The 21,652-nt window shown below is 61.3% G+C and overlaps 4 protein-coding genes across 5 annotated transcripts; 1 reads left to right on the forward strand and 3 right to left on the reverse strand.

The window, feature by feature from the left end:
* Positions 1-94: 94 nt before the first annotated feature.
* PCYOX1 (prenylcysteine oxidase 1) lies at positions 95-4,272 on the forward strand. The gene is made up of 6 exons (XM_082336594.1): positions 95-466; positions 547-753; positions 1,282-1,456; positions 1,918-2,129; positions 2,336-2,488; positions 2,842-4,272. The coding sequence occupies exons 1-6, from the start codon at positions 376-378 to the stop codon at positions 3,498-3,500; spliced, it is 1,497 nt and encodes a 498-aa protein (XP_082192720.1). The 5' UTR covers positions 95-375; the 3' UTR covers positions 3,501-4,272.
* A 608-nt stretch (positions 4,273-4,880) lies between these two features.
* On the reverse strand, positions 4,881-7,438 carry LOC309602481 (small nuclear ribonucleoprotein G-like). 2 transcript variants are annotated; one of them, XM_082336076.1, is made up of 4 exons: positions 7,385-7,438; positions 5,909-5,931; positions 5,362-5,486; positions 4,881-5,074 (listed from the first exon to the last, which is right to left on the reverse strand). In XM_082336076.1, the coding sequence occupies exons 2-4, from the start codon at positions 5,925-5,927 to the stop codon at positions 5,024-5,026; spliced, it is 195 nt and encodes a 64-aa protein (XP_082192202.1). In that variant the 5' UTR covers positions 5,928-5,931; positions 7,385-7,438; the 3' UTR covers positions 4,881-5,023. The 2 variants fall into 2 exon arrangements, with proteins under 2 accessions (XP_082192202.1, XP_082192201.1); XM_082336075.1 differs by lacking the exon at positions 7,385-7,438 and adding an exon at positions 6,145-6,265.
* FAM136A (family with sequence similarity 136 member A) lies at positions 7,418-9,087 on the reverse strand (the record flags this gene model as incomplete). Its single annotated transcript, XM_082336074.1, has 3 exons — positions 8,980-9,087; positions 7,714-7,854; positions 7,418-7,606 (listed from the first exon to the last, which is right to left on the reverse strand). The coding sequence occupies exons 1-3, from the start codon at positions 9,064-9,066 to the stop codon at positions 7,418-7,420; spliced, it is 417 nt and encodes a 138-aa protein (XP_082192200.1). The 5' UTR covers positions 9,067-9,087.
* A 3,203-nt stretch (positions 9,088-12,290) lies between these two features.
* On the reverse strand, positions 12,291-18,499 carry LOC309602583 (protransforming growth factor alpha-like; the record flags this gene model as incomplete). Its single annotated transcript, XM_082336244.1, has 5 exons — positions 12,291-12,459; positions 12,597-12,746; positions 12,899-13,022; positions 14,918-14,971; positions 18,466-18,499. 5 exons carry the CDS (start codon positions 18,497-18,499, stop codon positions 12,291-12,293), a joined length of 531 nt encoding a protein of 176 aa, XP_082192370.1.
* Positions 18,500-21,652: the final 3,153 nt, after the last annotated feature.

Below are 21,652 nucleotides of genomic sequence, written 5' to 3' on the forward strand. Positions count from 1 at the left end.
GAGAGGGGGCGGCACCGCGCATGCGCCCGGAGGAGGGGAGGAGTCGCGGCCGCTCCCGCGCCTGCGCCCCGCCGCTGACCACCGGGAACCGGTAACGCTGCCCCCGGTGCGGGCCTGGCGTCGCCTCACCCCCGCGGGTGATGTAAATAAACATAACGGGAGTAACGAACGGGACTAAAAAGAGAAAAAAATGGTTTTGCGCCGCCCGGGAATCGAACCCGGGTCGCAAGAATGGGAATCTTGCATGATACCACTACACCAGCGGCGCGGTTGGTTTGCTTTTGCCGCCCGCCCCCATGGTCCTCCCGCCCCGCCGCCGCCGCCGCCGCGGCGGGAACCAGCTGACGGGGCGGTCCCGCCGGCCGAGCCAGCGCCATGCCGGCCCTCCGCCTCCTCCTGCTCCTCGCCGCTCTCTGCCCGCCCGTCCCGGGCCGCCGGCCGCAGCGCGATGCCCCCGGCAAGATCGGTACGGTGGGGGGGCTTGGGGGGGGGGGGGGCGGGGGGGGCTGCGGGGGCAGCGCTGACGGCCGGTGCCGGTTCTTCCAGCCGTGGTCGGCGGCGGGATCGGGGGCGCGGCCGCCGCCTACTTCTTGCGGCAGAAGTTCGGGAGGAGCGTGCGGCTGGAGGTGCTGGAGAAGGCGGCGGTGGGGGGGCGGCTGGCCACGATGGAGGTGGAGGGGGCCGGCTACGAGGCGGGGGGCTCCGTCCTCCACCCCCTCAACCTGCACATGAAGCACTTCGTCAAGGAGCTGGGTGAGTGGGGACCCCCCCGGCACCCCAAAAACCAACCCCCCCGCCCCCCGGGATGCTCTGGGTCCAGCTCTCCCGCTCTTCTGGGGGCACATCCCCATAAAGAACAAGCCTTGGTTGGCCCCCATCCTTCCACAATACCCCCCATATCCCCCCCAAATCCCTCCTTAATATCCCCCCCCAACCCCTCCTTAATATCCCCCCCAAATCCCTCCCCAATCCCCCCCTGCCGTACCGCAGCCCCCTGGAAAAAGGAGACCCCCATCCCAATGAAAATGGGGACCCCCCCCTCCTCCCATTGGGTGATGATGACCTTAATCCCATCGTTAAGGTCCAAAAGTCACCATAAATAACTCCCTGGCTCCCAATCAAGAACTAATTATGCTTTCCACATCCTGGGGATCCGATCTTTAATTGCTCACCCTGATCAACATGAAGCAAGGTTGTCTCGGGAAGTTAAAAGCGAGGTGTAATATAGTTCACAAGCTCTACCTTTCATTAAATTACCTTTTTTTCACCCCTTTCCTCGAGGCCTCTCGGTTGCCCCAGCGCACAGCAGCCTCGTCGGCATTTATAACGGGGAGGAGTTCGTGTTCGAGGAGAGCAGCTGGTACCTCCTCAACCTTCTCAAGCTCCTCTGGCGCTACGGGCTCAACCCCCTGCGAATGTACATGTGGGTGGAGGACGTCCTGGACAAGTTCATGCGGTACGTCAGGGCCCTGCCGGGGAAAAGGTGGGAAACCGGCTGCAGGAAAAGGTGCAAAACCTGCTGCCGAGTTGGAAAAATCGCTGAAACCATCCCGTCGCTGTTGAGAAAGGAGTATCTGGTTGCCTTCTTTCCATTGCCGATCATTTTCCTAAGGGAAAAGATCGAGATAAGCGCTGTCATCTTCAAACAGGCTAGCAATAATAAGAGGCTGTGGTGGAAATGCGTGTTAGGTGTGGGATGTCCCACCTGGGTACTAAACAGGATTAAATTCGTAACTGTGCACAAAGTGCTTTCATTAGGAAAGGTCAGTAAATGAATAACAAAGGTCCAGGTCTACTTAGGCATGTACCACTTAGGTTAGGGCTTGGCTGGAAGGGCTGTGAGATCCTCCACAGCTTCCGAGGGCAACAAAGATAACTAACAGCAACTGAACGCCTCTTTCATGTCTCTGGTTAAAGGATCTATCGCTACCAGACGCATGACTATGCCTTCAGCAGTAACGAGCGCCTGCTTCATGCCCTTGGAGGGAACGACTTCACTCGCATGCTGAATCAAACCATTGATGAAGCCATGCAGAAAGCCGGCTTCTCCCATAAGTTCATAAATGAGGTGGTTTGTCCAGCCATGAGAGTCAACTACGGGCAAGGTATCAACATCAATGGTTTCGTAGGTGAGTGTTTCGTGGGTTAACCTCCCAACGCGTCTGTGCCAGGGACCTTGTGCTCTTCATGGGTGTCAGGGTTTCTGCTCCCACTAATTGCTGCCAGTGAGCTCTTCTGGGATGGTTTTTCCCCCCTAATTTTCCACTTCATTTCAAATGCTCCTCTACAAAATGATGCCGAACAAGCCACTCTAATGATCGTGGTTTCCTTGTAGGTGCTGTTTCTCTGGCAGGGGTGGAATCGGGCCTTTGGTCAGTAAAAGGGGGGAACAAACTTGTCTGCACGGGCCTTCTCTACGCCTCCAAAGCTGAAGTTATCCCTGGCACGGTTTTGTCTATAGAGCCGAAAATCAGACCCAGACCCACAGGTGAGTTGGGTTTGCTTTCCCTTTGGTGGGGAGGGGAACGGCATGCTCCGGCGGCTGGAGAGCAGCGTTGGCCTCTGTCACCGCTTGGCTGCAGCTCCTGGCAGACCGAAACAACAGCCTGGGCCTTCCTTGGTCTTTTAAGATGAAAAGTGGGCTCTGATCGAAGCCCCAGCTGATGGCACTCCCGCAGCTAAGCTGGGACTAGGTTATAAAGCTACTTCAGCTTGCAGCAAGGCATAATTAGCCTAAATGGGAGGGCATTTGAAAAGCCTGGTGTTTGTCAGAGGGACAGACGGGATTCCCTCCAGCCACGGACTGGGATAACTGAGCTCTTCTCCCGCTCTTCTCCCCAGGGGACCCGGTGAAGCTCTACCAGGTCACTTACAACACGACATCGGGACTAACAGGGGATACGTACGACATCGTCGTCATCGCTGCTCCGCTGAGCCGCAAAATGGCCAACATCACCTTCAAGAACTTCGACCCTCCTGTCCCAGAGTTCCCAAATCCTTACCACCAGACTGTCACGACGTTAGTGCACGGACGATTAAACGCCTCCTTCTTTGGTTACCGGGACCCATCTGCCTTTCATTTCGGTGCCATCTTCACTATGGAGAATCCCAAACTGTTCGTCAATAGCCTGGGGGTGGTGTCTCCCGTGGAAGAGGCAGGCAGCGAAGGAAAGCTGCCCTTGCGGTCGGCCGTCTGGAAGGTGTTTTCAAAGGAGGCGCTCACCAAAGAGCAGCTTAATTTGCTTTTCTCCTCCTACGACTCCGTCAAAGTGAAGAAGTGGTTGGCGTACCCCCGCTACAGCCCACCGGAAAAATGCCCTCCCATCATCCTCCACGACAACATCTACTACCTGAACGGCATCGAGCGTGCCGCGAGCGCTATGGAGATGAGCGCCATCGCAGCCAAAAACGCTGCCCTGCTTGCTTACCACCGGTGGTACGGCAACGGCGACAGGATTGACCAGGAAGATTTGCACGAGAAGCTGAAAACGGAGCTCTGAGCCCCGCCGAGCCAGCGGCCGGGAGCTCGCCGGAGCGTCCACACTACAACCTCCGGAGATACGGATTGTACCCTGTAGCTGTTCAGCTGCAATTAAAGCTAACGAACGAGGAACTCCTTGCTTGGCCCCTAAGGAAGAGGAGACGCCCAGCCAACTCAAGACAGACTAGAACAGCAGTGAAGAGGCAGAGGAAGCTTTCCCAAGCGAGCTGGCCCTTCCTCAAGCAAACTCCTCGATCCATCCCTACTGTGAGATTAAAGGAGATGTTGTTTTTAAATGCCACGTTGACCCCAAAAGAGCCCTCACCGGTCAGGAGTCTGCCAAACTCAGGATCTGCATCACTGTGACTAACCCGCGCACGTCGCTTTCCCTCTCTGGATGCGTTTCAGGCAGGGAAAAATCAACGTCTTGACTGTAAATCTCTCTGCCTCAAGTATTTTCTGACGGGTATAGCAAGTAGTTGTTCCTTGGGGTGGGACTAGCGCAGTGGAAACTGGGGCTGCCTTCTTAATTTGCTTCCAGAACAAGTACTGTAGCTTACGGGTGGGGGGGACTGGTCTGCTGCTTGTTAAGGGAGTTGCCAAAATGGGTGGTAAAAAGCAAAAACACAGATGTCCTTTGCTGCATCAAGGTTTGAAAGCGTTAATAATGTAGATGACCTGACCCTACGGCAGGGCGCCGCTACATCCGAGTAGGTAAAAACCCTTTTCATGAGAATGTCGTGTCCCTTGGCTGTACCTAACATCGCTGCGGTACCTCACCCGTGTCTGAAAATTGCCATTACAAATAAAATTAACGCGCTGTTCGGAAAGCGAGCTGGCGCCGTTGCCTCCCGATAGCGTGCGGCGGTGTTACGTGTGGTGTTCTGTCCGACGGATCGTGTAGGCTGGCCGCGTCCTCGCTGTGCCGCGGTGGACACGGCAGCGATAAAAGCTAAAAAAAAAATGATGTCACTGTACTGATAGTCTGCGTTATCCCAGCAGAACACTGTACTGATAGTCTGCGTTATCCCAGCAGAACACTTTCTATCCCAGCGGAAACAAGAGTAAAAATCATTATTTAAAAAAAAAAATTCTTTCAGGCAGCCCGGCTTGGCACAAATACTCTCCATCACTCTTCGCAGAGGGGAATTTTACCATTTTCCTGCTAATTAACCTGCTGAACAAACACGACGCAGCTTTGTGGCTCGTTCTTTACACGATACCAAGGGGAAGGACACCAAAGGTAATGCCAATTTAGCATCCACTACAATAAATGAAGCTTCCTGAAACTCTTTGCAGAGTTTTAAAGGTATTGGGAGTGGTATTAATGACTGCCCTGAAGAACCAGGGCGCTTCGGCTGCCCCGTTACCCAAAAAAAGCAAGTACGACTGACACAAGTTACGTCAACCATTACAAAATTTATTTAACAAAACAAAAAAATAAGTTTACGCTCAGGGATGCTTCGCGGCAGATTCAGTAAGTAAACAAAATAGGTGGGTTAAGTCTTGTCACGGCCGGTAACGACGCAGGTTTCTCCGGCACTATACTCGTTCCAAGGCTTCCAGCATAATGATGCTGTTTCCTCGTATTACCTAAAAGTGAAAGTTCAGAGCAGCCAGTGAGACGTGGCACGCGGTTACCCACCACTCTGTGGGTCCCTCCCCTCTGATTTATGTCCCTAAAAAGCTGATGCTGCCCCCAAAATTCACATGAATTCCCCCAAAAGGATGAACGCCGCCTGTTTTTACCTCTAAACCCCCACGGATCGTTCCGTGCTATTACAGTAAACGCATCCGCTTCTTAAAATTCAGCTCATTTTACACACACCAGCTCTGTTTGCAGTCACCCTGCACTTGCTTCAGCCCGAAGCAGCGCTCACCACCATGCCGATGTTGTTCTGCTGTCCTCCCGGCGCCATCTCCACGCACTCATCGATGACGAGGTTCATGAAGGGATCAAACCCCCGCAATATCCCCTGGACGTGCCGGCCGCCATTTAATTTCACTACAAGAAATCGAGTACGTTTAAGGAAGGGGGACCGCTGAACGCCAGCGTTTGGTGTTTTCTCACCAGAACTGCAGCTTTGAAGACGAGTGGGGGCCACAAGGAGGGAGGCTGTTTTGTTAACCTGAAGTGTTTAGAGCACCACACCTAAGAAAAGACTCTCCTAAGAGTCTGGGAGTGCAAATTTTTAATTAATGTTGACCCCAATTCATGGATTTTGAAGCCTGAAACTAGTCAGGCGCGCTCCCAGGGGCGGTAAGGCAGGCAGCGGGCATCCCCCGCCCCGGCCCCGCCGCAGGGCGCGGTGAGGCGGGCTCGGGGCTCCCCCGCAGCCGCTCCCCCCCCCCCCGCCCGCCCCGGCGCGGACACACGCGGTGAAGACAACGCGGGGCCGGGAGCAGCTCCGGGCGGCCGGGACTCACACGACAGCTTCTTGTCCATGAACCTGCAACGAGATGGCGGCGGGTCAGCACCGGCGGCGGATGGAGGAGAGAGACTCCCCGCCCCCCCCCCCCCGCCGCCATGACACCGGGGCGCCCGCGGTGCACGCCGGGATACCGGCGGGCGGTGGATCACGGCAGGCCCCGCGGAGGCGTCCCCGCCGCCCCCTCCCCGGCCTCCCCCGGCCCCGGTCGCGGCCCCCCGGCCCCGGACGCACTTCTTCAGCTCGGGCGGGTGCGCTTTGCTCATGGCGTCTCCTCAGCCCTCAGGCCCCTCGCTCTGCCGCTCGCGCCGCGCTCTGACGCCACCGCGCCGCCCGCGTCACCCGCACCCCTCATCCCCGCCAGCCAATGGGGGCCTCGCCTTGCCTCCCCCGCCCCGCCTTTCCCCCCTTCCCGACGCCCCTCGCGCCTCCCCGGCAGCCAATCACCGCCCGGGGAGGGCGCTACCGCACTCCCCCGAGCAGCGGCGCGGCACGCACGAAGGAAGGCGCTGCGCGGCGGGGCGGTGCGCGGCTACACGAGGGGGTACGGCGGGAGGGGTGCCCACGCCGGGGGTCACCCCGGGCCTTGCACACGCACGGGGACCGTGCACGCATACGGGGGTCACCCCGGGCCTTGCACACGCACGGGGGCCGCCCCACGCTGTGCACACACACAGGAGGTCACCCTCTGCATCGCACACGTGCAGGGGCCGCCCCCCTGCCATGCACGCACGCGGGGCTCAGCCCGGGCCTTGCACGCACACAGGGGCCGTGCCCGCACAGAGGGATCACCGCGTGCCTTGCACACGCGCAGGGGCCACCCCGTGCTTTGCACATACACACACACACACAGGGGCTGCGCCGCGCCGTGCACGCACACAGGGGGCGCCCCGGGCCTTGCACACGTGCAGGGGCTGCCCTGCGCTGTGCACGAGCACGGGGGTCACCCCGGGCGTTGCACACGTGCAGGGACTGACCCACACCGTGCAAGCACACGGGGGTCACCCTGGGCCTTGCACACGTGCAGGGGCTGACCCGCACCGTGAAGGCACATGGGGGTCACCCTGGGCCTTGCACGTGCGCAGGGGCTGCCCCGTGCTGTGCACGCACACGGGGGTCACCCCGGGCCTTGCACGCGCGCAGGGGCCGCCCCACGCACGCACAGCCATCCCCCAACGCGCAGCACCTATGCAGGTCACCCCACGCCCCGCGCATGCACCAGCAGCACCCAACACGCAGCACGCGCGCAGGGTGCGACCCCCCCGCCTCGCACACACACACGTGCACGCGCACGTATGCGTCACCCCGCGCCCTGCACAAGCGTCGTCCAATACATTGCACGCCCGCACGGGTCACCCCGCACGGGCAGCAGGGTCACCCCTCGGCACGGGTGCTGCTGCGGGCACCCAGGACCCCCGTGCCCCCCTACCCCAAACCCGCAGCACCCGTGGGCGGCAGAAGCGTGGCACCTCGCCTTTAATGAGCGCGTGGGGGCCCCGGCGCCCGGCTACTGCTGGAGGGCGGCCAGGCTGTCCTTCATCTTCTTGGCCATGGCGGGGACAAGGCGCAGGTGGTCGTCCCCGCAGGCGGCCAGGCAGGCGTCGAGCTGGCCACGCACCCGCGCCTCCGTGCCCCCCGCCTCCAGCGCGTCCTTCGCCTTGTCGTTGCAGTGCAGCGTGCAGCGGCTCAGGCGGTCCTGCGCGGGTGGAGGGGGGGGACACACACGTGGTGGGGGGTCAGCGGGCCCCCGTGCACCCCTTCCCCGCTGCGGGTGTCCCCCCCCGGCTCGGCCTCTCCTCTCACCTGGAAGTGCTCCAGCTCGGCGGTGACGATGGCCTGGGCCTGGGCCAGGGGCGCGTGGCACCGCTCGATGCATCGCTGCACCTGCTGCATGGTGGCCGTGCTGTCCTCGCAGCACCGTGCGCTGCAGCGGAACATGGCGCCCTGCGGGGAGATGGCGGGGGGGGGGGGGGTGTGGGTCAGCAGGGTGCAGCCTGCGGGGACCCCCCCCGTCCTTTGTGGGAGCACCCCCCGAGGAGCTGCCTGCGCCCCGAGCCCACAGCTGCGTCAGGCCTCCCCGGGCACGGGGGGCGCAGGGCATGCACCGGGGGGCACAGGGCAAATGTGGGGGCACAGGGCACGAACTGAGGGGACACAGGGCATGTGTGGGGGCACAGGGCATGAACTGGGGGCACAGGCCATGAACTGGGGGGCACAAGGCTGTATAGGGGGCACAGGGCATGCACTGGGGGGGGCACAGGGCAAATGGAGGGGCACAGGGCATGGAGGGGCACAGGGCATGGAGGGGCACAGGGCATGAACTGGGGCACACAGAGCATGTATAGGGGGCACAGGGCATGTGTGGGGGCACAGGGCATGCGTAGGGGGCACGGGGCATGTGTAGGGGGCATGAGGCATGTGTAGGGGGCATGGGGCACGCACTGTGGGGGCACAGGGCATGGAGGGACACAGGGCGTGTATAGAGTGCACAGGGCATGTGTAGGGGGCACAGGGCATGAATTGGGGGGGCTCAAGGCACATGTAGGGGCACAGCGCATGGAGGGGCACAGGGCATGAACTGGGGTGCACAGAGCATGTGTAGGGGGCACAGGGCAAGCACTGGGGGGCACAGGACGTGTAGGGGGGCATGGGGCATAAACTGGGGGGTACAGGGCATATGCAGTGGTACAGGGCACGAACTGGGGGGCTCAAGGCATATGCAGGGGCCCAGGGCATGTATAGAGGGCACAGGGTGTATGTAGGGGCCCAGGGCATGCACTGGGCACATGTAGGGCATGCACTGGGCACATGTAGGGCACGGGGGGGGGGGGGGGGGGGGCACAGTGCATGCAATGGGGGGGCAAGGGCCATGCAGCGGGCACGGACTGGGGGGATGCAGGGCCGTACGGGGGCACAGGGCCGTATGGGGGTGCGGGCCCAGGGCTTTGCTGGGGCGGTGCGGGGGGGTCACGCCGGGCGCAGGCGGGAGGGGGGGCGGCAGCGGCTTCCCCGCGGGGCCCGGAGCCCCCCCGCCCCCGGCCGCCGGTGCCCGCCCGGCCCCCCCGGTACCTGCATGCCGCGGATCCGCTCCCGCTCCAGCGCCTGCACCGCGCTCTCCACCGCCGCCTGCACCCGGCCCTGCGCCGCCTCCGCCATCCCCGGCCGCTGCGCGCCCAGGCGGGGCCGCGGCGGGGGCGGGCCCGGAGCGCGGCGGGGCGGGGCGGGGGCCGGCGGCGGGGCACGGCCGGGTGCGGGCACGGCCGGGTGCGGGCGCGGCCCCGGTGCGGCGGGCGGGCTGCGAGCGGGGCGGCTGGCAGCGTGCGGCGGCCCAGCAGAACGGCGCAACGCCGGCAGGGGCAACGGCCGCACCGCGATGCAGCACTGGGCACAAATCACGGGGAGGTCTGGGCGGAAAAGACCTTTGAGATCATCGAGTCCAGCCGTTAACCGGGCGCTGCCAAGCCCGCCACCAAACCATGTCCCTGAGCACCGCGTCTGCCCGTGTTTTACATACCTCCAGGGGTGGGGACTCAGCCCCTGCCCTGGGCAGCCTGTGCCAGGGCCTGACAGCCCTTTCGGTGAAGAAGTTTTTCCTAATATCCAACCTAAACTTCCCCTGGCGCAGCTTGAGGCCGTTTCCTCTCATCCTATCACTTGTTACTGGGGAGAAGAGACCGACCCCCACCTCGCTACAGCCTCCTTTCAGGCAGTTGTAGAGAGCAATAAGGTCTCCCCTCAGCCTCCTCTTCTCCAGGCTGAACAACCCCAGCTCCCTCAGCCGCTCCTCATAAGACTTGTGCTCCAGACCCTTCACCAGCTTCGTTGCCCTCCTCTGGCCACGCTCCAGCACCTCCATGTCCTTCTTGGAGTGAGGGGCCCAACACTGAACACAGCACTCGAGGTGCGGCCTCACCAGTGCCCAGTACAGGGGCACTGTCACCTCCCTGGTCCTGCTGGCCACACTGTTCCTGATACAAGCCAGGATGCCATTGGCCCTCTTGGCCACCTGAGCACACTGCTGGCTCATGTTCAGGTGGCTGTCAACCAACACCCCCAGGTCCTTTTCCGCCAGGCAGCTCTCCAGCCACTCCTCCCCCAGCCTGTAGCGTTGCATGGGGTTGTTGTGACCCAAGTGCAGGACCCGGCACTGAGCCTTGCTGAACTTCATACAGTTGGCCCTGGCCCATTGATCATGATGCAATGCCTGCGCCGTGATGCAACACTTGCACCATGATGCAATGCCTGCACTATGAGGCGACCCTGCACCACGCTGCAGCCTCCTGAATGCAATGCAATGCAATGCCCCCATGCAACACTCGTGCCGTGCTGCAAAGCCCCTGCCGTGCCACAGTGAGGGCCTGGCTCAGCTCTGGGTGACATTACCCTGCCTGGGTTATTTGTGGCCATGGCACCAGGGAGCCTTTCCAGCCCTCTGTCCCCCCAGCCCTGCAGCGCAGCCAGCTCATGGCTGGGGCTGCACTGAGCCCCCGCAGCCCCATCCTGCCCCGGCACTGGTGTGATGGTGGTGGGGAAAAATCTGGAGCACGCAGGAGGGAGTGAGAGTTGCCAGCTGCTGAGGTGAAGCAACAAAATGCAACCCGCCCCCCAGGGCTCCCCAAAATGGTCCAGGTCCCATGCAGGGCACCTATCACCTCCCTGCAAATGGCCCTGGGCTGCTGGGGTGTTTGGGGATGTGCCCCCAGCCCTGACCCATGCAGGGGTTTGGGCTTGACCTCTCCTCTAAAACCTGCCCCATTTATACCCTGCAGCAAAGAACCTGCACCCTATAACTACCAGAGCTGGGGGGGCCAGCAGCCGCTTCCAAAATAGCCCTGCAGCCACCCCCATGCCCATAACCTGCGTGGGTGCCCACAGGGCACGGAGAGGGCAGGATCTGGCCATGCTTTGCAGCAGCAGCGCTTTGCCCCTGCCCACCCTGGCACACACGCTGCACCCACATTAGCCCATTTTCCAGCCCAGCACACTGAGGCCGGGCTGGGGTGGGGGGCCCTGACTCCGTGGAGGGGTTCACAGGGCAGGATGAGGCCTGTGGCTCCACGGGTGGGGGAGCATCAGTGGTGCCTGCCCGGCCCTCCCAGCCCCGGCAAGGCTGTATCCGCTCCGGCACCTGCGCACCAGCTGGGCCGGCGGTGGGTGGGTAGAGGAAAGGGTGTGCACACACGCATGGCACGCACACCCACCGGGGCACAGCACCCAGGCACAGCACACCCTGCTCCCCATGCAGTGGGAACGGGATCAACCCCATCCATCCATCCATCCATCCATCCATCCATCCATCCCTCCCTCCCTCTTCGCTTCCCGGTTAGGGCTGGAAACGCGGGGGAACAGGGCTGAGCCCATCACCAGGGTATCAGTGCTGCACTGTTTGCACTGGAAACATGGGGGACTGGGACCAAGCCCAGCACCAAGGTATCAGTTCTGCGCCCTGAGGATGCCCCCCACCCCCCGCAACCAGCCATGGGACCCAGCATCTCCTTCGCAAATATTCCCCCCCACAAAAAGCCCCGAGAGACGAGTGTTTTGAAAAAAAGTGTCCTTTATATCACTTAAATAACTATAATCCAGGTATTAGGGGAAAAAAGAACAGCCGATCACAATAACATATTATAGAAATCAAAATTAATTTAACCACACAAAATAAATTAAAACATTAAATATTAACTTTCAGTGCAACATATACAGAAGACATGAGAGTAACCATGACTTTAAAAAAAAAAAAAAACCAAACAAAAACCAAACAAAAAAGCTTTGGGTTGGTTATGATAAAGACTACGGAAAGGATTAACGCTGCACTGGGAGGTTAGAGCACCAGCTTGAGGAGGCTTCTAGAATTAAGGTTCATTTTATTATTAATAAAAAGCTCCTATCTGTCCCCGAAGTGAGCGCGGTCTGTGCGACTGCCGAGGCGGAGGGTTCGCCGGCACTTCTGTCTCTATAGAAAAATAAAGCCCCATCCTGCAGGAGTGGGGGGTTCTGGTTTAAAAAAAAAATAATAATCTGAGAAAAAAGAAAAACAAACCCAAAACCAAAGAAAAAAAAATATCCCCAGGTGCACGTGGCGGAGGGTTTGGCTCTGCGGCGGGGGCGATGCCCGGCTCTGCCAGCGCTTTGCCGCTGCCGGCACGCTTACGGTGCTGCCGAGCGCGTCTCCCGCCAGGGTGCTTGCTTGCCATCTTCCATGGCGGGGGAGGAAATAAAGAGGGGGGGGGGGGAAAAAAAAAAGGAAGGAAACAACAAAAAAAGACCAAAAAAGAGGAGAGATGCTGTGCTGGTCCCCAGCATGGGCGTCCTGGGTGGGGGGCGGCGGTGGGACCCCCCGCTCCGTCAGACCCCTGCGGGGAAGGGGACGGGGAGCGCGGTTACACCGCAGGAGCGCTGGTGTCTGGCGTCCCGCCGTGGTGCCCCCCGGCCCCCTTACCCATCTCGGCGTGGCAGCAGGAGGTGCCCCCTTTCAGGAGCCCACCTGGCTTCTCCTGGCCGCCGCCGGGTGCCCGGCACCACTGGCAGCGCTTCCGCAGCTGGCAGCAACTGCAAGGGAGTGGGGAGGGGACGGTCAGGGGCTGCGGGGGGTCTCGACCCCCCACTCCTCAGGCCGCATCCTGCCCCAAATCGGCTGGGAGGGGTGCTGAGCCGACCCCCCCCCCACCCCAGCCCCATGTACTTACTGTATGAGCACACAGATGCCGATGAGCAGCACCGAGGCCACCACCGACACCACCACCAAGGCGGTGATCGTCTGCTTCTTCTGGTTGGCGGCCACCACGGCCAGGAGGTCGGCGTGCTCGCACCGCGTCCCCACGTACCCCGAATGGCACCTGGGAAGAGCATCAGCATCAGGCCGAGGAACGGGGCGTCCGCTCGCAGCCCAGCGAAACCAGGTTCAGCCCCACTTTTTTGGGGATTCCCGCATGAGACATGAAGGACCCGCCTGGATTTTAATTGTAGGAGTTTTTTCCCCGGCACTTACACGCACGCCGGCTTGTCCTCCTGGACCAGGAACCGGCAGGTGCCGTGGAAGCAGAACTGGCTGTGAGAGTCGGGACAGTCGTTGAAGTGGGACCTCACCGCCGCTGCCACCGGTGGGCCTGGAGCTGGGAGCAAAACCAAGGAGAAAATGGCGTTTTTTTGGCATTTGCCAGGCCGGCAGCCGCCCAGGCATCACCGACAGCAGGTCGGTAGCTCTGTTTTAGGGCTGGATGTGTTTATTTTGTGGTTGCTGGGTGGGACGTGGTCAGTGGCTGCATCCCGGCCAGGACCACCCGAAGGAGCCCACGCGAGTCCTACTTAAACCAGCACCGAATATAAGCCTCGACGGCACTAGAGGAATTTCCTAAAGAGCTTAAAGCTTAAAATGGAGGAGGAGAGAGTTAAATAACGGCAGAGCCGGCCACAGCCCCGGACCGGCGGCTTTGCTGTTTTCCATTACGCCCCGCGCTGGTTTAAATTATCCTCCGCAGCAGAGACGGAAAACAAATATCCTGCTTTCGGATTAGCCTGGGTATAAAGCACATCCGATCGCTGTCGTTTCAAAGCCACCTCAAGTTCCTGTTGCCGTGAATTTATGGCAGTCCGGGGTAATTAAACCCACGTCTGCCGAATGCTTCCGGGTCTTTGGGGGGACGCGAAGTGAGGAAAGACGGAGTGGGGCCGGCTCAGCCAGGGCAGTGGCCCGATGTCCCCGTCTCCGGTAGCGGGAAAAAGGCATCGGTGGCAGGTTTGGAGATGTTGGAGCTGGTGGGAGCATCCTCTGAGAGCCAGGAGCTGGGATTTGGTCTTTGCGGTGAGAATCACTGCTGTCTGCATCGCTGCCGAAATCTGTGCTTCGGTGCAGCCCCTGGCCAGGAAAACTGCATGCCTCCCTCCCCAGGGATGGCTTTATCCCAGGAGAGCCCAGACTCCCCCCGACTCCTGCCTTTAGCCTGAACATCCCCACAAAAATAACCCTTTTTGAGGTTTTAGCTGGGAAAGTTGAGCCCCAAACACAGCTTTGCACATCCCTGCTGACAGCACCCGCTGTCCTCCCCAGCATGGGCACCCCTTTGCTCCTGCCACCACCGGCAGCGTGTCCCCAGGGCTGGCTCCCGGGGCATCCTGGCTTGCATTAAGCCTCGACGCGCTTGCAGCTGCTGGCCACATTGCAGCCGCCTCATCCTCCCGCAGCCCCGTGCTGCTGCCGCCCGCACGGACCCCGTCCCCGATGTGTCCCCAACTGGTGCTGCACCCCTCGGAGCAGCCCCTGTCTTCCAGCCCCCCCGGGTTGGGCACACATCCATCGGGAAAGGGGCTGGGAGCATCCTCAGCAGCCCCGCCACGGGGTTTTGCTCCGAAGCCTCCCGGTGCTGCGGGAGCACCATTTCCTTTAACGCTTCCCAACTGATGCCGTTGAACCATCGCATTTTCCAGCCCCAAAAGGAGGTTTTCTGTCCCTGCCTGCAAACAGCCCTTCCTGCAGCCGGCACAGCCCCACCGACGGCAAAGCCCCCATGCTGGGCCAAGGGAAGCGAAGGGCTCTTGGCTGTTGCAGCCCATTGTGCTGCATTTATGAATAAGGCGATTTATCGGGCGCGACCGGCTCGGTGCCGCCGCGAGCCGGCGTCAGGCACCGGCAGCTTCCCCCGCAGGAGTTGCGGCACGGTTAATGAGACCAGACTTCCCTGCACGCCCAGCGGCTGCGTGCCAGGATTTGGCCTCCCTCCAAAACAAGGTGCATCGGAAATACCAGCCGCAGAGCCCTGCTTCCTGGTTTTCCCTTGGGGATAAAGCACCCCACGCACCCACGGGTTGGGATCCCACCTGGGGACCCATTATCCCCCAGGGAGAAGGATGAGATGTGAGAGTATCCCTCCAGCTGAGCCGGTGCACACTCGGTGTGAGGATGGTTTACCTGTGCCCGCGCTTTGCTGCCTGTTCCCAGGCAGGCTGGCAACGCGGTTGCCCCACAAACCCCGCCGGGATCACGCCGGCTCTGCCCCATCGGCAAACTCACCGCTCCAGGCTGCCGTGGTGTTCTCCAGTGCGTGGGACGTGGCGAGCAGCACACCTGCGGAGAGGCCAGAGAGACGGGGGTCAGCCGGACCACCTGCCCCCCAAGCTGGGAGGGCTGGCTGACGGCTTGGGGGGCGGGGGGAGTTTACCCAAAATCACTCAAAGATTTATGAGGTTTTTTTAAAAGGAAAACGCAATGGTGTTTGCGAGGGTGTTTTGAAGCCAGAATGGAGCCTGAAACCAGTCTGTTATTTGCATGCATATGTGCGTGCTTGCTCATCTGATAGCATCCCCTGCCCAGCTGGGCGCCGGTGGAGGTGCCAGCCGTGCAGCCGCCCCCGTGCACTGCACCGTGCACCGGGCAGCACAGCCTGCGTCACCCGGCCAGCTCCTCCTGCCCACGTCCGTGCAGCAGGACCAGATCCAGCCTCGATGCAAGCTCAGGCACCGCAACGGCCCCACCAGCCCCCTTCCTTGCCTCCCCCTGCCTGCAAACGCTGCCCGACCTGCAAGTGCTGCTGCTGCTCCCCAGGGACCCGCAGGCTGCACCCTCGTGGTGTGAGCAGGGCTCCCTGCTGCAAAATGCCCGGGCACAGCGGGTCCTGCGCAAGCAGAACTACTCTGCACAGGCAGAACTACCCTGTGCAGGCAGAAATACCCATGGAACACTAGGCATGGGGGGGCTACAGGTCCGGGCAGGCTCACAACAACCTCCCCAAGCCGTCCCTTTGCGGGGGGCAGAGGGGACTGGGGAACCCCCCCAGCTAAGAGGCTTTCCCAGGGCGGCTTGACCCCGGGGTGCGAAGCTAGGCGAGACCAGCAGCCCCTTCACTGAGTTTGACCCAGTTTCCTCCATAGGTTTAATCAAATCATGCAGAAAGGCGACAGCCGAGAAACCAACGCGTGCGCCAGCCCTTCGGGTTTGCATCCAGCAAACCCCAACAGCGACCGGCAGCAGCTTCCCTCATCGGTCCTCGCTGCACCTTTCCCCATGCTGACACAGACCCAGCCAGTCCCTGGGGATTTTCTTCCGTGGAAATTTAGTTTTAAGCACCCCATCTCCTCCCAGTTTTGTTTTTTGCTGCTGCCAGCAGCTTGTTGCTGGAAGATGCTTCGTCCTCCTGCCCTGCTCCTGCTCGTGCCGATGCCCGCACCTCCACGCGCTGAGGAAACCAGGCGTTATTTGGGAAACGGTTCATCCCTGTGTCATGGGGCAGCTGTATCATCCCCTCTGGCTTCCTGGCTTGTCTGTCCTCCTGCCAGCACCCTGCTCAGCTCCAGCAGTGCCTCTTCCCCGTTTCTCCCCAGGTATAACGCCCCGCTCAAGTTAAAGCCTGTTTGGCCAGAGGAGCCCGTGCTCACCCGGTGTGATTGCCTCGTCCCCAGTTAACTGGTCCACCTTCCCTCACCCCTCGGCTTTTACATCTGCAACACTGGCTGAGGGCTCCAGTGAGCTCCCCAAGAGCCGGTGCGGGGGAGGTCGGCAGCCCTGGCAGAGCTGAACGCCTACAGAGACACAGAGCATCCGTGTCTCGACCGGCCAAACTGGGACCCCCGAGAGCAGGGCTGTGTCCCTCAGGCAGCCTGGAGCAGCAGCCGCCCTCGCTTGATTTTGGCAACCTCATCCCAGCCCCGTTCTCAGCTTTTTCTCTCCCCGAACCTGAAAGATCAAATCCTGCATCAGCGTCTCTGGTTTTATTTCAAAGTCGGTGCTCGGCCATGCCAGCCAGGCTGCTGCTCCCCATCCCCGGCCCCTGGCCCACTGCGCTGGGAAGGTCTCCTTGCCATCACCGCCACCCAGCAAAGCCCCCCTGAACTCGCCCTCCCAAGTGAGTTCACCAACTTGCTGATGGACAAACACACTTAACGACTCCGTCCTCAGCATGACATTAATTACCAGCCTCTGCTTCTCCCCTACCACCAGTCACCAGCAAAGGGCTCAACTCCTCTTGCCCCAGCGACTCATAACACTCTTCGTGAGGAGCTCCCAGTTATCGCTGGGGTTTGTTCCCTGCCCCAAGTTTTCCCTCCTAATCCGCTTGGCTGAGATTTTCCCCTCGGCTTCGCAGATCAGCCCTTGGCAGCTGTCAGGTGCACGTACATCGGGCCGGTGGAGGTTCCCCTGTCCACTGTTATTTTAAGCGGATGCTCCAACCTGCTGGTTTGATGCAGTTTATAAAGGGCTCCTCTCTCCCCCACGGCAACTGGGGCACCGCGGAGGCTTGGACCCAAGCCAGGCTGGAGGCTGGGAGCAGCCACCACCCCTGGATGGGGGATTGGGGAGAGTGGGGTGCCCGGCCAGGTGGGAAACCCGTGGCTCAGCCCCTGAGATGGGCGACCACCAGGGCTGGAGAGGGCCAAAGGCACGCGAGTGGCAAAGCAGAGGGGACGTCAGCGTCCCCAAACCGAGCTAGCGGGAGCCTCCGGACAAGCCAAGGGGGGATGCGGCTGCTGGAGGAACCGAGCCTGCCGGCGGCCGCCCAGCCGCTCGAGGGATGCTCGGGGCGGAGGGGACGTGCCGGGGGAGCGCAGCGAGGAGGCACCTCGACGCGGCCGTGCCAGAGCCAGAGAGGAGGGCTGGAGGGCGGCCAAGACCGGCTACTTTCCTGAACCCAAGTGCTGCAAAGAGCCTCTCTCCCGCTGGGTTGGCACTGCCTCAGCCCCCCTGGCCCCGGCTTGACCGCGGAGCTGCGGCGAGGAGCAGCAGAGCCCCAGTGCTGTGGGTGACACAGGCAGGGAATGCGCAATCCTTCGGGACAGCGGAAAAAAGCCAACCAAGCTCCAGCAAGTTCTGCCCTCGCACCAGCCCCGGCCCCGGGATCGCCTTCCCCGGTACCAAAGCATCACGTGCGTCCCAGCAAGGAGCACCCACATCCCAGCTCTGCGCTCTCCCGCCTCTGTAGTCATCAAATCTCCAGGCTGGGAAGCGTGTCCGGATCCGTCCCGTCCCGCACGCATCGTCACCCGGGTCCAGTCTCGCGTACCTGCGGGTACGGCTCCCGGGGCCCCCTTCATCACCACCTCACCCCTTTCCCCAGCAAAAGGAGCGCACGATTAGCATCCCCTCCTTTTAATTGCCAACCCAGCAATATGCTCTCGTTAATTAACTCTACCCTAAAACAAGCGAACGAGACTGGAGGGCTCGTTCTCCCGCCGAGGCCGTACTTACAAGTCGTGGCGAAGGCGCGTTCCCACAAGCGAGGAGCGGTTAAGCAAATAACTTCGGGAGGGACCGAAGCCAAATATTTTGTAGGATTTAAGGAGCAAGAGGCGATTGATTCACCACCCGATCCCCGCCCGGTACCCCAGCCCCCCCTCGCAGGAAGCGCTGCGAAAAAAAACCCCCAAATCCCCCTATTTAGGGATGCTCGGCGGGGAGCGGGCTGCTGGTAAAGTTCAGGGGGAGCGGAGCCCCCTTCCCGGCGGGGATGCCGCGGTCTGGGGGCGGCTCAGCCCCCTCGGGAGCCGCCCGTCGGGGCTCGGGGTACCGGAGCACCGGGGGGAGCGGGGTCGCGGGGCCTCCCCCCCCCCGCCCCGAACCGCACCTACCCATGGCCAGCACGGCCGCCGCCTCGCCCGGCATGCTGGCGGCGGGGCCGGGGGAGCCGGAGGGCCGGAGGGCGGCGGTGTCGGTGCCGGGGCGCCCAGCAGCGCGGCGGGGCGAGGGGCCGGGCTCCGCGCCGGCGGAAATGGGCGCGGACTTCGCCGCCAGCCACTGCGGCCCCGGGGCGGAGCCACCCCGGCCCCGCCGCCCCCGGGGCCCCCGCGCCCCCCCGCGGGACCCCCCCGCCGCTGCCCCACGGCGGGACGCGGCCGCGGGTGTCCCGGGGTCCCACCCGGCTCCTGCCCCCCCCGGGGAGGGGGTGTGTGTGAAGTTTGGGGTCGGGGTCACCCTGTGTCATCAGCGCCAGCGGGTTCGGCTGCCAGGCGGGGGGGGGGGGGGCACCCGTGGGGCGAGTCCCGGCTCCCACTGGGACCCACTCAGCCACAAACCCGCCCCGCCGCCCCCGGCCCGGCCGAGCCCGCTGGCCACCAGCCCTTGGCTTCGCCAGCCGGGCTGCGGTGCCCCCGCAGGAGCGGGGGGGCCGGGGGGAGGGCAGAGCGCACCCCGCGGTGCATCACCAGGCTCCCCGATTGCCTCACCGACCGCAGGCGCATTCCTTCATCCGCTGGCCGAGAGCCTACGCCCCTTCCTCACCCCTTCCTCGCCTCTTCTTCCTCGGCTCCCACCTCGCTGATCCCAGCCTTCGTCATCCCTAAATCAATAGGGCCAAGCCCAGGTTTCCTCTGAGGGGGGAGGAAGGTTGCGTGGGGATGGGGAGCAGCACGTCCCGATGGGGCGACAGGCACCAAAAAGATGGTCGTGGCCAAAAGGCGGCTGGTGGCGAGTGCATCTCCTGTGGCCTGTAACAGATTGTCCCCTGGGAGGGCCAGTGTTTAACTTGTGCCTTCCTTAGAAGCCTCCTGAGATGGGGCTCAGCCTCGCAGGCGAGGGGCAAGCGCGGTCCAAGGGGGTGAGGGGTGGGCAGAGGACCCCGCCGGACCCCCCGGTGCAGGCAGCCCCTGCAGCCATGCCGGTGCTAAGCCAGCGTCCCTGCGGGAGCTGCTCCCAGCCCTGCGGTTTGAGCGGAGCAGAGCCTTCCCGGCGTTCCCAGGTGATACCATCTCACCTTAGCACTTGAAAGCAGCTCTTTGAAGGGGCTGGGAGCCGGTTGTTCCCAACGCTGCCCATGCCCAAAGCCCCAGCACCGAGTTTTACCCTAAAAGCCCAAGTCTTTCAGCACAGCAGCCATCACCCTGCTCCGAAAATCCCACCGGAGCCCCAGCCACGAGCGAGTATCTGACCAAGGGCGGCTCTGGAGGCTGGGCAGCCTCGGGTCCGCGTCCCTTTGAGCACCCCGCAGCCGTCCCGCCTTTTGGGGCTCGGCCCCAACACCCCAACCCTTGCACCCTGCCGCTCGTGCACCACGAGGCAGGTACAGTTCCCCCCACCCCGGGAAAGAATAAACCCCGCTGGGCTGCCGGTCCCGGGGTGGCTGTGGTGATTCCTACCGTCCCTGCAAAGGGTCACCAAACCCTCTGCCAGCGGCAGGTACGCTTTCCAGCAACCAGCTGGGAGCACCCAAAGGAAAAACAACGGGGAAACGACCCCGGTGTGGGCAAGGTTGTGTTGTTCTCTTGGTTCTTGCCTTCCCCCCAGCTTTCCTGGGGCTGATAACTGGGTTATTTATTTGTAAATAGAGGCTTCCTCCTTTGCAATAGTCCTCCCACTCCTGGTGTGAATCACTTGCTGCCGCTGCCGCAAGAACTGGAATGGTGGCAGGGCCCGGGCGGCAAAGCTGGCAGGGAGGAGCACGCTGCAGGCAGGGCAGGCAGGAGCAGGGCAGAGCAGTAAGCCCAAAGGAATTTGGGGATGCTCTCTCGAGTACCTAGAAAGCCGGCCGGGAAGTCACGGGCAAGTTGTACTAACAGGCGGCTCTTTCCTCCTGGCGTGAGGGTGCAAAAGAGCAACACCGTAATGGGGCAAACAAGCCTGGCTTTGGGGTTGTATGACACAAGGGGGTAATTGGATGGGGCTTGTGCTGGTTAAAAGAAAAAAAAATCAGCTTATTGATTTTTTTTTTCTTTTTTTATTTGTAACCAGTCACCTTGGAAAAGCAGGAGCAATCCCGCAAGGGAATATATTGTATTTGATCAAAGGAAACCCGGTAAGAAGCTTGCAGAGAGGTGCAGAGAGCTGGCCGAGGTCACTGCCTGGCTTTGGAAGCGCCAGCCAAGAGCATCGCCCATCACCGCTCCAGATGTCCTTCTAGCTCCGGCTTTAGGGTTTCATGCCTTTCTCACTGTTATAAAACCACAAAAACAATTATTTAATTGTTTTGCCCCAATGCTGGCAAGGTGCACAACGCCAGGAGCCTCTGCGGGTTTTCTTTTTTTTTTTCTTTTTGGATCGCTCTTTGTCAGTGGCTTATTCTGGGTTTGGAGATTAAAGGGGTTATTCCCCCTGCCTCAAGTTAAGTGAAACCAGGGGCAGATCCTGCCTCACTCAATGCTGGGCAGAGCTGGCCAGTAGTGAACTGATCCTGCTCTGGCAAATTGATCAATTTAGGGCAAAAACCCTGAAAAAAGCGTATAAACCCCCTCATCTTTCACCAAGTGGGGAGGACGCATTCGATATTTATTTATTTTTGAAGCTTTCCTTTGCATCGCCCCATTGCCATGCTTGTGGGCAGTTACTGGGGCCGGAGGGTGACGGTTTGGACCCCTCTGCTGTCAGTGGCTGCAGGGGCCGGTGGGAAAACCAACCCAAAGCACGGCGGAGGACAAATGCAGCAGCTGTTTTCGGGGATCCCCCGCTGCAAAATAACTTCCGTGCCCCAACGGTGCAAGGGGGAGACTCAAGCCTCCGTGAAGGACGAGAAATATTGCTGGCGAATGCCACTGTCTGCAGCCGTCGCTTGACGAGGACGCTTTATCTGCTTGTCCCTCCCCGCGACAGAGATCTCTTTAATCTCTGCTTAAAATATTCTGACGTGGCGGTGAAAAAAAAGGAAAAAAAAAAAAAACCCAAAATCCCCCATCTATATCCTGCCCCGAAGCAGTGTGTAACAAGGGGGCTGTGTGCTGGTGTCCAGCATAAAAGCCTCCGGCCGCCTGTTTATTTTGGATTGTGACTGTGAAAATTAGGCAAAGGGAAAACATCGCCTTTCGCCCTCCCCGCCCCTTCCCCGATGGC

The sequence above is a fragment of the Platalea leucorodia genome (assembly GCF_965183815.1).
Source record: "Platalea leucorodia genome assembly, chromosome: Z".
NCBI lineage: Eukaryota > Metazoa > Chordata > Aves > Pelecaniformes > Threskiornithidae > Platalea > Platalea leucorodia.

Coding starts and splice junctions, on each gene's coding strand:
- PCYOX1 (XM_082336594.1), top strand. CDS start 376: ATGCCGGCCCTCCGCCTCCTCCTGCTCCTCGCCGCTCTCTGCCCGCCC. Junction 467..546: donor CGATGCCCCCGGCAAGATCG/GTACGGTGGGGG, acceptor CGGTTCTTCCAG/CCGTGGTCGGCGGCGGGATC. Junction 754..1,281: donor GCACTTCGTCAAGGAGCTGG/GTGAGTGGGGAC, acceptor CCTTTCCTCGAG/GCCTCTCGGTTGCCCCAGCG.
- LOC309602481 (XM_082336075.1), bottom strand. CDS start 6,176: ATGAGCAAAGCGCACCCGCCCGAGCTGAAGAA. Junction 5,932..6,144: donor CACCCGCCCGAGCTGAAGAA/GTGCGTCCGGGG, acceptor ATCTCGTTGCAG/GTTCATGGACAAGAAGCTGT. Junction 5,075..5,361: donor AGAACAACATCGGCATGGTG/GTGAGCGCTGCT, acceptor TTTCACTTTTAG/GTAATACGAGGAAACAGCAT.